At 47.4% G+C, this 17,199-nt stretch overlaps 1 protein-coding gene across 1 annotated transcript; it reads left to right on the top strand.

Annotated features, from left to right (window-relative positions):
• The first annotated feature begins 53 nt into the window (after positions 1 to 53).
• On the top strand, positions 54 to 7,119 carry INO80E (INO80 complex subunit E). Its single transcript, XM_088457462.1, is given in 9 exon segments — positions 54 to 202; positions 1,115 to 1,210; positions 2,974 to 3,044; positions 3,157 to 3,206; positions 3,422 to 3,497; positions 3,577 to 3,602; positions 3,605 to 3,669; positions 4,994 to 5,122; positions 5,349 to 7,119. Coding segments are annotated over 8 exon segments (717 nt in total). The 5' UTR covers positions 54 to 202; positions 1,115 to 1,132; the 3' UTR covers positions 5,571 to 7,119.
• Positions 7,120 to 17,199: the final 10,080 nt, after the last annotated feature.

Here is a 17,199-nt window from a genome sequence, read left to right on the forward strand (position 1 = left end):
GATTGGCAGCGCGGCCTATACTGTTCTAACCGGTCCCTATAGTCGCTGCCATTTTGTTGATGTTGAGGTCCCCCATAGCGAGACTCCGGCTACAGTAACATGGCCGCCGCCGCCTCCCGCTAGTCATGGCTGTGGCCATCGGGAGGAAGTGACGCTGACGTACAGGAAGCGGGGCAGATAGAAGCAGCGGTCCTGGCGGCCGGTAAGAGTGACCCGTAGCACGGGGGAAGGAGGCCAGAGGTAGCGGCCGACGATCCAAGCCCCTGGAACTGCAGCCTCCAGCATATGCCACCATCACCGCCACCTGAGTCTCAGGCCGTGGCCGCAGGGCATGCCGGGACTTGTAGTTCCACAGGCTGCTTTTGAGGCGATCGTTTCTGTGCTCCCTCATTGGGGATCCGGTCTAAAGATATACAGTAAAAAAGTAGACAATGTCTAGATAGACAGTCAATAGGTCGACAGGGACAAAAGGCCGACACACACTAACGGTCAACATATAAGATTGATAGGTATAAATGGTCGACAAATGTTTTGTTTTAGGTGAGGGTTCGGGTGACAATTAGGCTTAGACAAAAAAGAAAGAAACATGTCGACCATTTTTTTGTTTGTCGACCTTGTCCCTGTCGATCTGTTGATGGTCTAACATCTGGTGTCTAGCTAGACCAGGAGTCTTCAACCTTGGCCCTCCGGCTGCTGTGGAACTACACATCCCAGCACGCACTGCAACCTTTTTGATATAACAGCATGCTAAAACTATGGCAGTACATGCTGGGATGTGTAGTTCCACAGCAGCTGGAGGGCCAAGGTTGAAGACCCCTGGTCCAGACATTGCCTACATTTTTACGGTAGATCTTTCAATCCACACCCCCCTCACTGTACCGCGGCTCAAATTGTGTCCGACAGCGGGGGATCTGCCGCCCGCATCGGCCGACGTGTCATGTGATGATCAGATCGATTGTGGTTGTTTTAATTTTAAAAACTTCCCAGTGACACCCCCCCCCCTCCCCCAATGCGTAGCGGCCTCAAAGGTATTGCGCTTCTCTCGTAGGCGATGAGGTTGGTGAGGATGGGAATCTCTCTACTTACGTTCTCTATGTGATTCCTGTGTACGCAGAGACCCCGGGCAGCGAGGATGAACGGCCAGGCCGACGAGGTGGATTACAAGAGAAAATACAAGAATCTCAAGCGCAAGCTGAAGTTTCTCATCTACGTAAGTTCTGGGTCCCCAGCAATTATACCTCCAGGGTGAGGAGTGGTAATAAAAGTCCCCGTACAATGCACATGCGGCTCTGAATACGGACGCAAAGTTCATATGCGTAGTGACAGTTTCGCGCCAAGACCTCCTTTCAGACAAACTATGCTTATGGTCAGTGGGTGCAATTATTAAATTGGCTGAAAAGTTGTAGCAATTTGGCTTTATTGTTCACCCATACAACTTTCTCCCTTAGAATTGTTGTGTGTATATTATATGTGAACATTCTCCTTTAGTGCATAACAGTGGGTTTCGTTCTGATCGAAATGAATAGTACACACATGTGACCATTTGAGTGAGTACAAATGAACACACTTTATTTACAATTAACATACAAAGTATACAGTATACTCAACTTTTGACTGTATTCAGATGACACCTGTAATTCATCATCTTCAACTTAAGCTGTACTTCATCTTCATCTTCTGTGGAGCCCTCGTTCCAATAACGCCCAGGTAGTTCAATTTACATTGCAGGCACCGTACTGCTGTCTCCGGTCCATGCACAAGCCAAAGAGCCTTTGTCTAGCTCTTGATTTATATACCCTAATAGGGTGTTGGCTTTCTGGATATTAAGCCCATATTCGTTACATGCTGGGTACCAAGCACTGATAGGTACAACGTAGCATGGACCATTCTTACCTCTTGCACATGCTCTGTAAGCACTAACATATACTACTAGACAAAGAATTACAGTAATAACTGTATCCTAGTATGTCTGGAGATAAACTCTTTCAAAGCCCCTTTGTATAGAGTAGCCCATAATGCTTAGCATCTCTACACAGCTTACAATGGTCATTCCACTGGAATGTGGCTCACTGTCTACTGATAGTAATGACAGGTACAAGTTAGGCCTCTCAATTTATTTCTTGTTTGAACTCAAGGTGATTTGACCAATCTATGCAAAGACTAGAACTATAGTACATGTATACAATCTCTTTTCAAACCTCATTGGGGCCTAGCACAGGGCATATGTGTGTTACAACTTATATGCCTTTGTAGAAATTAATTATTTAACCCACTGGTTACATTTAGTAAGTGTCCTGTTCTGACTGAGATGTCCTGTTGTAAGCTGATTTCTTGGGAGAACCAATGCGATACTCTGCCATATTGCAGTGCTCGTTTATCGTTAGTAAGCTGGGGAGGTTGTAAAGATCGGTCCAGCTGTGGATCCACAGCAGCACATTTGACACTTTCTGGAATAACCCACCATGATACTGTGGCTTATTGCGTAACGAAACGCATCAGGTGCGCTACTTTGCAACAACGGCTTGTCCCATCTTTACAACATCCTCAGCTTACTAATTAGATAGTAGGGTTTCTCTGTAAATTGCTCCATACTTAGTGTTCCCTCTAGCTCCGGCGGCAGGCAGGGCGCCGGAGCTAGAGAGGGCAGGGGGCGTGGTTATGAAAAGGGGGCGTGTCTATAAGATGCGCTTACGGACATGCCGGGCAGCCCCCAAGCGCTGCAGAAAGGCAGAATAGATGCCGGGCGCATGTGCCCGGCATCTATTCTCCGGCGGTGACCGGATCACCGCATGTTTGTCCACCCGCGGGACACTGCGTCCCGCGGGTGAGAACGGCTCCCGCAGGCTTTAAGGGCAGGGTGCTTTTTGCCCTCCAGAAGGAGGGCAGGGCGCCGCGCCCCGCTAAAACAGCCTAGCGGGAACGCTACATACTTATAAGAATAGTGAATACCCTGCAAATCTCCCATCTCTGTAGGAGCAGGAATGTTTCCAGGAGGAACTGAGGAGGGCGCAGAGGAAGCTTCTGAAAGTGTCCAGAGATAAAAGGTAATTCAGTCTCTGAACCCTTCGACGAGGGTACCCTCAGCCACCCGTTGCACTGACTCACCCGTACATATGTCCTGCTCCATGTAACCTACTGCTCCCTTGTCCCCGGCAGCTTCTTGTTGGACAGAATCCTGCAGTATGAGAACGTCGATGACTCATCAGGTACGATATAACGAGCGGGTGATAATGGGGGCTGAGCTGGGAAGGAGAGGTGGTGGGTTTAGACAGAGGCAATTAGGATAATGGTATGAGGAAGGTGAATCTGGGAGAGTAGTGGAGACCTAGCAGGAGAGGAGGGGGGTGCATGTGAGAATAACATGGTCCATGGCAGGGAAGGTGGCCTATGGGCTAACACTCTTTTTTTTCCTTACATACAGACTCTGACATGACGGCGTCGTCAGAGAACAGTGACACAGAGGGGGGCCGCGACCACAGCACTCCCACTGCTAAGAGGTGAGTGCAGCCATTCTTCTACACTGATCTGTCAGCGCGGCTTGTGTTCTCTGCGTGTTAACCTCCTCTCACTGTACAGGAAGAGGAGCCCGTCTGCAGGTCCAGCCTCCCGCCGCCGTCCTCCTCGTCAGGCCTGTCCTTACACACGTCTGGGGGCCCATATCTCAGCGCAGTGAGTATAAGATGCTCCCACTGTACCTGGTGCCAGTTATTCTAATCTACATCTCCGGTTTTTCCCAAATGTGTCTGAAAACTGGTGCACATGTAAAGTCTATGGGGGATGCTTGCTATCATTTATTTACTATTGCTAGGAAAATGTTCAATCAGATTGGTTGGCGGAGGTTACAGCACCTTTTTCCTGTGTACCAAGTTTACTGTCCCTCATTGAATAGTTCTTTACTTATATCATTTTTTTTTATTTGTGGGCGGAGAGGCTGTTTCAGAATTTGGCCCATATTCAATTTGAGGCGAAAAGTCCGCCTGCATCGCTTGTTTTTGGAGAAAACGCTTTCCGCACGTGCCCACTTTTCGCCGTATTCAATTTGAAAGTAGGCGAAAACGGGACCCGGCGTAACTTAAACAAGCGTAAAGTCCTGTCAGATTTGGGGAAATCAGCCTGACACCCCCCAAAAGATGCTCTGACATAGGGGTTCTCTATGGTACCCCCCGATTTGGCTTGCTGAAGGTATTTGTTGTTTTTAAACGGGCTCAATAGCTGCTAAATAGCATTTTTGTATAAGTGATGCAGAATAGTATTCAGGAGTATTTTTTGCAGAAAATAACTTATCCCAGCAAATTTGGGGTACTTGAAAATGGGGGTCAGCATATTTTAAAGTTGCTAAAGTTGTTTGAAAGAACGTGAAAAATCCACCTGCCGCAAGCACCTGCAATTAAAAAAAGCACTTGGGGCATACTTGCGGACCCCCCAGAGTCAAGTTCGCTAGTTTTTAACTTTGCCCCCCAACATTTTTTTTTTTTCGTCCCCAAATTCAAAGTGATTTTTTGGGGTGTCCTTAAGTGGTTTGTTAATTTTTTTTGACACAGTTTACCTTTGGGGGACTGTCTAAAGGCTGCACGGGGGTTCCCGCAACTTTGCACCCCAAAACCCCAATTCTGCACTTTTTTCCCCCTGGTATTCATAGGCGAAACTTTTCCGCTTACTACATTGCATCGACTTTCTGCCTAGGCGAAAAGTCTTCCAAATTGAATACGGAGTAAAATCCAAACAGGCGAAAATTACGTCATCGGCGAAAAGTTTTCACCCAAAACACACAAAAACGGCATTTCGCTTCAAATTGAATACGGGCTTTAGTCTTTAAACGTGATCACCTGGGTAAGGGAAGGTTTTGTGACTTGGGGGCCCAGCCACCGCTTTAAAAATCAGGATGGTCCCTTCTCCTCCCCCTCCCCCTCCCGATATTCTGTCCCCCATTCTATCTTCTCCATCCCATCTCATGATTTGTGTTTTCTCCCCTTCACCTCTCCCCCCTCATCAGATGAGCTCACCCCCCTACACCCCGTTCCCCTCGGAGTATCTGGCTCCCATCCCCAACTCCACGCCCCCCAAACTCGAGAGAGCCAAGAGAGACCGAAAGAACCGCGGGGTTAAGCCCAAGAAGCCCAAGGTACCTGCGAGTGTATGTGTTAGAAGACCTGTATGTGTGTTTGTATGTATATATACATGTGTGTATGTATATATGTGGTCTGACACAGACGTACTGTAATAATGCTGTGTTTAATAGTAAATGTTCTCTTGTTTCTTTGTCTTTCTCTTGCATCGCCTGTTCCTCTATGCTTTTTGCCTCTCATCTTCCTGTCCCCTCCGTCCCCAAATTCCTGTTACCTCTCAAGATCGCCCTCAGCTCTTCCCCCAGCTGCGGCGGTGTCCTGCCCTTCAGCTCCCGATCCTCAGGCCTGCCCCCACTTTCCTCATCAAGCAAGCACACCCCACCGCCTCCCGTCCTCGGCACCGTACCCCAACAGATGTTCAGCGACGGAGGAGAGGGGAGCGGAGACGAGGGACCCTTGGATGGAGATGAAGAGGATGATTTGGTTATTGACATTCCCGAGTAGTACACGGATATTCCTGCACCTCCGCTGTCTTTAAGGGACGTGTCCCCTGTGCTCATTCTGGAGTAGGAGCTCCAAGGGTGAGCGTGTCTGTAGCACCTCCTGCCTATCCCTTGTGTGTCTTCTAATACATGTGCCGCGGACAATTCCCCTCCCATAGGGTCATCACTGGGATATGTTTCACCACTGTCCAGGCCTCTGATGAGCATGACCTAAGTAACCTACAGGCCGATCAGCGCAGAGATCTGGATCCAGCTTTATCGGTTCCCCCTGCAGTCGCTGGTGTATGAAATCTGGGACAATAGGAAAACCTGCTGTAACCACAAACAACCAATCAGATATGTCTTTCTTCTAGAGCAAATTAATATATAAAAGCAAACTTCCGATTGGTTTCTGTCACAGCGCTGCTTATGGCCATTAGTTTTCATTAATGTTTCTAGTTTGAGGTGTATATAGTCTTAAATGGTATTGCTGGGGATTAAAGCCTGGGATATGCCATGTACAGCAACATTATCATCTTGTTATTTAACACTTCCCCATTACTATTGATTCTGGTTGCTATATTTCGTTCTAAGCTAAGAAAGTTCCGGCTGCAAATAAAAATGAGTTTTCAGTGTCTGCAGCAGAGATGTGGCTCACAGCCCCATGTGGTGTTATCGAGCTCACCGTGCATGCCTGCGTCCTCGTCCGTGTTTGTATTGGGCTGCAGGGATAGCGTTACTGCTGCCTATGAAAAGCTCCCTCTGCAGATTATATTTTCATAATTCTAAAATAAGTTGAATAGCGCCACCTATGGGATGCATGGCGAATTTGCATTCCAATTTGGTTTCATCCAAACCGGTATGGTATCCTCTGTCTTTGGAATAAGAAATCCCAGGAAGTCTGTCTTGTATAATGGGGGGTATCCACTTGTAGATATACAAACGAGAGCACGATTGCAATGTCGTAATCATGCTCTCCTTTTGTATATCTAGTGGTGTGCCTAGACTGAACGTTCACTCGTTCAGTCCCAGCACTCTCCTCATCCCCCGCACATGCTGAACCTGACGAGATCGTCAGGTTGACCAGCATGTATGGGCGATGTCGGATGTCAGAAGCGACCAGCGGGCATGCGCATCGCTGGTTGCTTCCGACCAAAACATGCCCGATGCATGCGCGATTTGCAAGCGATTGCACGATAACGATGTCGTTATCGTGCAATCGCTTGGCTAAATCGCTAAGTGGATACCCCCTTAAAAGATCTCCCTGTTGAAGGCTATTAGAACTGAAGTTATCTGAGATAAACCACTGATCATGTGGGGGGGAAACATTTCTCTGTGTATGCTAAGCTTCCTGTTTCCAAGCAAATCAAAGGATAAGGCTGGCTGTGGTCAGGTAGGGGAATTAGAAGTATTAACCGGCTGTCGATGGATTGTAATATCTTTTCAAACTAAAGAACGGAGAATTTCACATCTATGAATGTGATTATAAAATGTTATGCGTGATACCCAGCACTGCGTGCTATTGTAAATATGTAATGATACTTCACCTAATAAATGATTGTTGTATGTGATGTCTGTCATTTGGCTAGTTTTAGTTCATATCCGTTTAGGAACTTTAATAATCGACTTCCACATTAAGAGGCTAATTCTGAATTTCTAACAAAGCAATAAACAACAAATAACTTTGCACTGTGGTAAAACCAGGCTGCGCTGCGGGCGGGGGAGATGTAAGATGTGCAGAGAGAGTTAGATGCGGGAGGAGCAATGTGAAGTTGGGCGCACACTTGCCCGATCTAGCCGCTGACCGGCTGTGGCGCTGGCCAAGTGGCCGATTTGGTAAGCTACGCACACTTGCCAATCTGACACTTGATAGGTCGGGCCAGACATCACAATGGGCGGGCATTTCATTTTGTCTGCGGTACCTGCAGCCAGGGTAGGGGGCAGTTGGCTGGTCATCCGTACACACATGCAGATTCACCAATATATCTGCATCAGATGGGGTGCAGGGCTGACCTGATTTGTCTTTGAACAACGTCGTTCACCGACATATCAAGTGTACCTCCTCGCTGATTCACCACCGATATATCAGTCATTGTTTGAACGAACAATAGATCTACACGTGTGTACCCAGCTTAAAAATAATATGCAAAAGCAGACAGTATTTACCCTGCATGGTAAAAAATAAATGTATTTGCCCTCTCGCATTGCAACATGACTTGTTCCAGATACAGAGTTAATAGCTTTTTTCTTTTTTTTGCTAAACTCCCAACTGAGAATCAGCCCCTACTGTCAGCGTGACACCGCTGTTGAAGTACAAGACTGGAAAGGATTTGGAATACCAGCAAAGAGCAGTCTGTGTATTGGTGCGCGGTGCCAGCCAGCTGCAGCTGAAGGGTTATAAAATCCCGGGGTGCCTAAAAATGACTAAATGCCTATGACAAACTGTATACCTGCTGCATATCTCACTAGTCAGACCACATCTCTGATACAGACCTGTCTATAGGAAGCACAGAGGAGCAGCTATAACAGACGCCTTTCTCATAAAGCTATATACGTTTACCGGTATGTACACGCTGCCAGAACCTACGAGTAGATATTAAGAATTTATCTAAGGTTATATTCAAATGAGTATAAGGGGAAACCTAATGAAACTATACCTAATAACTGCGATATTACACGCAGTAATCACCAGCAATGAGTCTTCACTGCCTGTTCCACCATGAGCCAATGAGAGAGTGATCGCACAGGAGTGTGCCATCAGCATCCCGTATGGTCGCACAGCTGCACTCTGCGTACTGGTGGCCTGGCAACCAGCTGGCACTTGGTTTGTAAGCTGCGGATCATTATGAACACGTTCTAACAGTAGCTCAATGAGGCCAAGCCCGGGCTGAACATTTAGATTAGACCAAGAGAAACCCAAACCTTTTTCAGCCGTCTGTGAGTCTTATTCTTTTATGTGTTGAACTGCAGCCACTTTTATTATTGTTTATGCTGGACGTAATCGGTATGATTTACCGCCGGACCCCTGCCTGGCGGTTGGCATCCCAGCAGAGGAGGAAATCCCGATCGTCGAAGGTAAGTATTCTCTAACCTATTTCTAACCCTCCCTTAGGGGTGCCTAACCTTAACCCCCCTCCAGTGCCTAAACCTAACCCCCCCCTTCCCCGCCGGCTAAACCTACGTCCCCCGGGGGGGTGCCTAACCCTCCCTTCCCCTAGCCTAACCCTAACCTCCCGGGGGGGTGCCTAACTCTAAATCCCCCCACGGGAACCTTAAACCTAATCCTCCACCCCGCGGTTGTCCGCTCTCGTCGCCTGGCGTCCCTTCGATCGGGATGTCGGGCGCCGGTCTCCCGGCGTCGGAAAAATGACTGGCGTCTAGATTTAGGCGCCTGTCATTTAACCCTCGCCGGGATTAAGCAGTCGGGAAGCCGGCTGTCGGCATAAGGTCCGCCGGCTTCCCGACTGCATACCTGCTGGACTATATGGACTATTCTGAATGCACCCATGCAATGGAAGGCCTGCACCATTCCTGCGCGGATATAAAGTGGAGGTGACAGATAACCACTCATGAAAATCAGATGAATACAAGCAGGACCATCTCAGGTTCAAAAATGCAGTATACAACATTTGGTTGGAACAACGGATAGCAAGGTACAAAGTCATACAGATGCGAGGTCAGGGCAAGCAGCAAACAACCTGACAACTGAAGAAGCGGGAATGTGGAAGGGAAGAGGAGGTGGCCTGGTGTAGTCAAACTCAGATAGATGAGAACCTGCACATCGGCACCACCATAACTTTTGGGCCACACACAGACTTGATTAAAAAACTGCTTCATCCCCCTCGCCCATTATTAACTGCCATCATCATTATCTTACCCACACTTTCTCATTGCTGACCCAATGTGTTCCTGCACCTCCAGCTTCACTCTCTCACTCTTCCCACCACGTGCTGTAGTTACTGTTACTCCATCACAGGCTTCCGTCCTTCAGTCACTTGGCGATTTTTAAAAGCCACCGAGGCAGTGGTGGGAAATGAACAGCAAATTCTCCTGATGGGCCTGATTTCAGAGGTGGACGATCCCGATGGTTACTGCTACTGCCGGGGGATGCAGAACGAATTCAGTCGCAGAGAGAAGTAAATTCAGTGGACCTTCCTGGGAGACATCGGGAGTGGCTATCCAGAGGCAGGTGTGTTGCGGCCATGTGAGGTTCTGAATTTGTTGTGGACCCGAGGTGGTGATAGGAGCAGACACAGAAGCAGACTTAAATTAAAAAGTGGAGTTTTTAATAAGGGACTTAGAAGACATGGGAATGGCAAATGAAAAAGTCCAGGTATAGCACTAAAGTGCACTTGATAACTGTAGTGGGGATTAATAGGGAAATGTCCAGATAGTGACAGGCAGGAACAGTCCAGTAAACAAATATGGAGAGCTGTAACTGAATGCAGGTATGATGAGCTGTAACAGAATGCAGGTATGATGAGCTGTAACTGAATGCAGGTATGATGAGCTGTAACAGAATGCAGGTATGATGAGCTGTAACAGAATGCAGGTATGATGAGCTGTAACTAGTGCAGGTATGATGAGCTGTAACAGAATGCAGGAATGATGAGCTGTAACTAGTGCAGGTATGATGAGCTGTAACTGAATGCAGGAATGATGAGCTGTAACTAGTGCAGGTATGATGAGCTGTAACTGAATGCAGGTATGATGAGCTGTAACTAGTGCAGGTATGATGAGCTGTAACTGAATGCAGGTATGATGAGCTGTAACAGAATGCAGGAATGATGAGCTGTAACTAGTGCAGGTATGATGAGCTGTAACTGAATGCAGGTATGATGAGCTGTAACTGAATGCAGGTATGATGAGCTGTAACTAGTGCAGGTATGATGAGCTGTAACAGAATGCAGGAATGATGAGCTGTAACTAGTGCAGGTATGATGAGCTGTAACTGAATGCAGGTATGATGAGCTGTAACTGAATGCAGGTATGATGAGCTGTAACTGAATGCAGGTATGGTGAGCTGTAACAGAATGCAGGAATGATGAGCTGTAACTGAATGCAGGTATGATGAGCTGTAACTAGTGCAGGTATGATGAGCTGTAACTGAATGCAGGTATGATGAGCTGTAACTAGTGCAGGTATGATGAGCTGTAACTGAATGCAGGTATGATGAGCTGTAACAGAATGCAGATATGGTGAGCTGTAACTAGTGCAGGTATGATGAGCTGTAGCTGAATGCAGGTATGATGAGCTGTAACTGAATGCAGGTAGGATGAGCTGTAACTGAATGCAGATAGGGTGAGCTGTAACTAGTGCAGGTATGATGAGCTGTAACTGATGCAGATATGATGAGCTGTAACTGAATGCAGGTATGATGAGCTGTAGCTGAATGCAGGTATGATGAGCTGTAACAGAATGCAGGTATGATGAGCTGTAACTGAATGCAGGAATGATGAGCTGTAACTGAATGCAGGAATGATAAGCTGTAACAGAATGCAGGAATGATGAGCTGTAACGAGTGCAGGTATGGTGAGCTGTAACAAATGCAGGCTGTGGTAATGAAGTCCAGCTGGGAGTGAAGGGAGGCAAGGTGCAGGGAACAGCAGGTTTAGGTACTCAGGCAGGTGAAAGGTATGTGGAGGGTGCAGGGTAAGTCCAGCAGGTTGGAGCAGGCAAGGTTCAGGCTAGTAGCATAAACAGACAGGCAGGTAAGGCACAGGTACTCTCTCTCAACTGCAGCTCAGGAACACATTGCACTGGCAAAGGAAGGAAGGCTCTGGACCTTCCTAAATACTCAGTGCCGCGCTGTGACTGGCTGGAATGAGCACATGACCTACCAGGATAGGACAGCCGGAATCACATGGCCGCAGGCAAGATGGCGGCGTCCATGCCAACGGATCGGAAACCGCCAGACCAAACCAGGCCTAGTCACATTGTGCCCGCACAGAACCACGCGCAGCCAATGCCCCTCGCCAAACACCAGCACCGCTGCCAGAGACTCCCCGCCATAACGACCTCAAAGGTAATACCCGGTGACTACCATGCCGAGAAACGCTGGCCGTGACAGGCCGGAGGCGTGCGTGTCGCAGCCAGCGACCGGCTTTTTCTGCAGTTGCACAATTTTTCAACGCCATGTTCAGACGGACATTCTGCTCCATAGGGCTGGTGCGCAGTGTTGCGACCGATGGGGCGTTTTTTGTTTTTCTACGGAAAGCGGCGAATTAGCGCCGCAGCCTGGCGCTGGATATTCAGAACGCTTCAGCCGGCCTTCTGATATGCCTTATTACAACTATGCTCTGCAATACCTATAAGAAAACACGACTGCTACAATTGCTGACCTTATAGAATCATCAGATCTAGCATGTGTTACCGGGAGACCTGGCTAGACAAAAATTAGATACCCGAGGCCTCACACAAGTTATTTATTTTGCTACTCCTAAAATTGGTCACACCCTTGATCTTGTTTTCGAGATGGGATAGGAAGTCCCTGAATGATAAACTTAGGCCCTCATTCAGAGCCGCTCGTTAGCGGCAGTACGCTCGTTCCGAGCGATGTTCGCACATCTGCGCATGCGTACGGTTTTTAGTACGCATGCGCGAACCAGTCAGTGCGGCCGAAAATCGTTTGTACGCTATATAGCGAGTGCCTGCTATTTTGAGTGACAGAATGAGGCGTATGTGGGCGGTAACAGGGGAAGGTGCTTGAAAACGGGGGAGTGGAATTCGAACGCAGGCGTGCTTAAAGGTCAAAACGGGCGTTTTAAGGGTGTGCATAATTAATCCAGCAGCGTCATTGACCACGTCACTTGGTTTTTTTAAACTCAGAACTGCTCGCAAAATAGCGGCTGAAAAAACCAACCACAAGAATAGCGAGCAGTTCATACGCTGTACGATGTACTCGATTAATCTAATAAATAGCGGACATGACGTATGGTGCGAGCGGCCAGGGGGCGTTTTTATCCAATAAACGAGCGTATGTTTTGCTCGCTCGTTCAGACTTAGAGGTGTGAACAGACTGCAATTTGCGAACGGATCATTTGAATAGCCACCCCTTGTTTTTGAACAAACGACTGCAAATAGCGAACGGCTCTGAATGAGGGCCTTAGTTACTTGGTCAGGTCACCACCCACTTGGTTCTGAACCCCTCAAAATAGAACTTCTACCATGGAGTTGAGCAGATATCACCCATAGAGGGAGGTTACTCCCCAGGCCCTGGCAGCTAATCTGGATCTGGCCGCTGTAACAGGTGCTTGCGCACAGCCTCCTCCCTTGTCTGTTACTTTATGGCTGCAATGGATACGAATGCTCCCATTCACATATGACCCAGGAAACCACACTGCCGGGTTCATTGGTTTAACAACTGTGGCGGTGAGCAGAAGAGAAAGCCAGGCTTGAGAGACAAGGGAGGAAGATTCACCTGGTAGAAGATAAGTTAACACGAATCGAGTACACTAAAGAATTCCAGTCCACAAGCAGCCTCTGGGCCTGATACAAACCAGGTCGCTATCTGCGTACGCTCCCTGGATGTGTATGCAAATTTGTGAAAGTGACGCCACGAGAAGCGATTGCTCGCCAAGGCATAAGCACGCCCACCATGTCTTAGCGAGCGCCCACTTTGTGCTTACGCCCAATCGCACAGGCAGAGCCGCCCACCAGCAACACATCATCTCCAGGAAGTGCATTAAAACATTGGTACATCGAGCACCATCGGATACTAACGCAGTGCTTGCGGTTGCTTTACCCTACCGCAAGCTCTGCGAGGAAATCAGTGTAAAAAAAAGGCAAGTGACGTGTACTCTGACGCTGCCTGTTAATTATGCACGCCTCTAAAATGGCGTTGAAACACTCAGGCACGCCTGCGTTCGCATCTCCAACCCCCCCGTTATTAGTGTCCTGCCCCTGTTACCACCCACAAACGGCCTCTCCTGTCACTCATTACCCTGGGCTGCCTTTGCTGGGCGAGCGAGAGGGTTGCGATCGCAGTGTGTAGTTCGCGCACGCACAGAACGAAGCATGTGCGTACGCAGAACATCAGGTCGCTTGCGAACGCGCAGAGTGAGCGAGCGGCTCTGAATCAGGCCCTCTGTTCCTTACACCCCCACTCGCTCACTGAGATATGCAGATAAGGATTATTGACGGTTTCTTGAGTCTCACATAGTTCCTTTGGGGGTCGAACATTTACCTGCATCTCTGACTCTGGAAATCGTTGCCTTGCGCGGTCAGAGAGGCCTTCACTCTAGAGAACTTTAAAACAAAACAAAACAAAAAAAAAACAGACTCACCACCATTGGGTTTTATTTTCATTAATTATTTTATTTATTAATTAAAAAAATGCCCAAATGTTTAGATCCTTTTTTTTTAATCTGCAAATCTAAAGCACTTTGAGCCCTACTGAGAGAACAGAACTTTTTATTGAAGCTCAGTAAGCGCGTGTTACCTGCCGACCAGCGGTTATGCTCATACTCACTTGTCAGGGGGCGGATATTTTGCACCTGCTACAGGTCTGGTACAAATAGACATTGACAATGACTTGCCATACACAGCTGACGCGGGTGTACGGCTTCGCTCATGTGAAGGAATACGCTATTTTTTGCATGCATTTTTTTTTTCTTTAAGCAATTTATATGAGTTTTTCTACCCGCTCTGCGTCAGTCACTGCTTATGTAACAATGTTGTATTATTTTAACTTGCAACATTTTCCAACACGTTCATAATTGTACAAGACACTCAGACAAATTAAATAACACTAACCCATAGTCACATCCGTGGTTTAACATGGCTGCGTCCACTACTGTATATCTTCTGACTGTGCGGTGTCGTTTGCTGCCCATCGTAGACCATGGGGTAAATTTTTTAAGTTGTGCCGAAGCCATTACCGGTACTTTTTGGTTCTGGCCGGGGGATTTAAAATGGCAATAACATTAAATGCTAAACGACGTGTGATTTGGTTTTATTATCATTGCTGTTTTAAATCCCGCAACAGGAGCCGACGGCAGTTTAGTAAATATGTCCCCATGATTTTAGGATTATTTATCTGCCTAGAGAACGTAAAGAGGGCTTAAACGCAACAACCACCTTAATGAAAAGAGAGGAGGGGGTTACATCATAAAGGAATTACACACTTTATATGAGCAATCTGCAAATAAGTGTTTCTAAAGGTTAATGCAAAGATACCTATTATTATTACATCTCATTACTGCCTGACCCAGGGAATGATTCCAATTGTGGTTTAGGTGTTAGGTCTTTAATCTTCTGCGCACTAATAAATATTGGATCAATCCACAAAATGGCTGCTTTTCACTGTGCATAGGACACAGGTTAACTTTATAGAAGGAGGAGAGTATTTATCTTAGTCTGAAAGAGCGACTTTTGAGGCTAAGGGCTGTAGTCAGTTAGTTTTTTATGCTGGATTTTTGGCCTACGTCGCGTATTTTAGCCAAGGAAACTTATTGTGCGTGTCCCCGCTATTCGCCCTATTCAATTCCAAAAGACGCGAAAATGGCGACACGCGAAGTCAGGACAGGCGGAAAGTGGTGTCAGAATTGGGGAAATCAGCCTGAACCCCCCAAAAATCTGCAGAAACATTGGGGGATCAATGTAGTAGTGCCCGATTAGCCCTAATAAAACTGTTTGGGGTACTTAAGTTGGTACAATAGCCTCTAATTAGCGTCTTTGCACAAGTGGTGAAGAATGGCATTAAGCAGTATTTTTAAGAAGACAATAAGTAGTCCTGTCACATTTCGGGTACCTGAAAATGGGTGCTAGCATCTATTAATGGGGTAGATGTATGATAGCGGCACGTTAAGTGCCGCTATAACGCTTCCCGCTTCCCCTCTTTACCGAGGCGAAGCAGGAAGCACTACCGATGAGATGTAAGAACATCTCATCGGCCGGAGAGGGGGAGTGATAACTCCCCCCTCCGGCGTTACCCGTTAGAGACAGCAGCGCATCAGCCTAGTGCTGATGCGCTGTGTCTCCGTCCCGGCCGGCTCCACTGAGCATGCGCGGGATCTTGCAAGTATCACGAGATCCCCGCATGCAGCCTGGAGCCGGCAGCCGCCGCAGCAGGGACAGCGCTGTCCCTGCTGTGGGGATAGGCTAGCGCCAGGCTGTAGCTGTCGATAACGACACCTACAGCGGGCCGAACGGTCATGCGGTATGACCGTTCGTACATGGGCCTGCCGCTCGGCGCTGCTATCTTGTAGACAGCAGCGCCGATTATGACGGGCGCATAGCGCCCCTGTCATTTACCGCCCAGACCCCGATCATACATCGGGGAGAAGCGGTATCAGCGCACATAACGTGCGCTGATACCGCTTCTGGGCTTCATACATCTACCCCAATGTCTCTAAAGTGAAGTTTTAATGAAAGTGAAATTCCTCCCTCATAAAAGCACCTGGAATACCCCAAAACACTTCACCCCTACTTAGAGCACCCCCAGAACCTTATTTCGCTAGTTTGCGAAGTTGTCCCCTCACTTTGTGCTTTTTTGCCCCCAAATTCAAAGTACTTTCTTGGGGTGTTCTTAATTTTTTTTTTCAAGAATTTTTTTGACACAGTTGTCCTTTGGGGGCTGTTCTAAGGGTTCCGAGTGGTTTCCCCACCTTTGCACCCCAAAACAAAAATGTTGCACTTTTCTCCTGCTATTCAGAGGCGAATCTTTATTGCCTATTACATTGCATTGACTTTCCGCGTACACGAAAAGCGGGTGGAATTGAATACAGAGATAAGTTTCCGACAGGCAAAAAGTCGCAATCGGCGATACTTTTGCGCGGATCTCTGCTTTTCGCTTTTTAATTGAAAACGGGCCTTTGATGGACAAGTGTTACTGCATAAGAAAATTGTGCAATATTTAGCTTCAACCAGCAGGGGGCGCAGAGCTTTCAGCAAAGAGAAGCACGTAGGCTGTGTGTTAGTGGAACAGGAGCTACTGTATTAGTAGGATGTGAATTTCCTGGATTAGGGTTGCTCACATGTAGGTGCTGATGTGTACTGTTCATACTGTATTCTTTATCTCACAGTGTATGAACAAGAGCCGTGCATGCATGTATCGTGGTAAAACTGTATGTCCATGACACGGCCTGTACGTATTCTAGCTTTGGCGTTAAATCGCTTTTTAATCTTGCCCCAGAATGGTGTCTGCAGCTGGAAGGACTAGATCCTGCAGGAATAAAGGGGTTTGACTGATTATCCTAGCCTAGAGGGGAAGATGAAAGCCCTGGTACAGCGAGAGGGTATAATAGCCTACTGGTAGATACTGTCTACAGATAAAATCAGCAATCCTTCATAACTTCCGCTTGGGCCGTCTCCAGGCTCTTCAGGCATTTTTATCGTCTTTGTACTAACCATAGATGGAGAGTAATAATAATTAGAAGATTACAGTTGTCCGCTGAAAGCCACAATGAGTGCGTTCTCCTTTGCAGAATGTGTTACACTAATAGTTTGAGGACAAGAGCGCCAGTTGAATCAGAAACAACCAAATTAGTAATATCTGCCGGTACTTGTCTGTCTCGATGTTTCATGACTTATGGCTCTTATTTTAGTTCATCATTGACTGTAAATGATATTTCCCGGTCTCTCTTAATGCATCTTTTGGTACTACAGTAAGATGGAGCTTTTGTTCTGTGGCGGTATGGTTTCTGCCGATC

The sequence above is a fragment of the Taudactylus pleione genome, unplaced genomic scaffold (genome assembly GCF_031769625.1).
Source record: "Taudactylus pleione unplaced genomic scaffold, aTauple2 ptg000762l, whole genome shotgun sequence".
In the NCBI taxonomy this organism is placed as follows: Eukaryota; Metazoa; Chordata; class Amphibia; order Anura; family Myobatrachidae; genus Taudactylus; species Taudactylus pleione.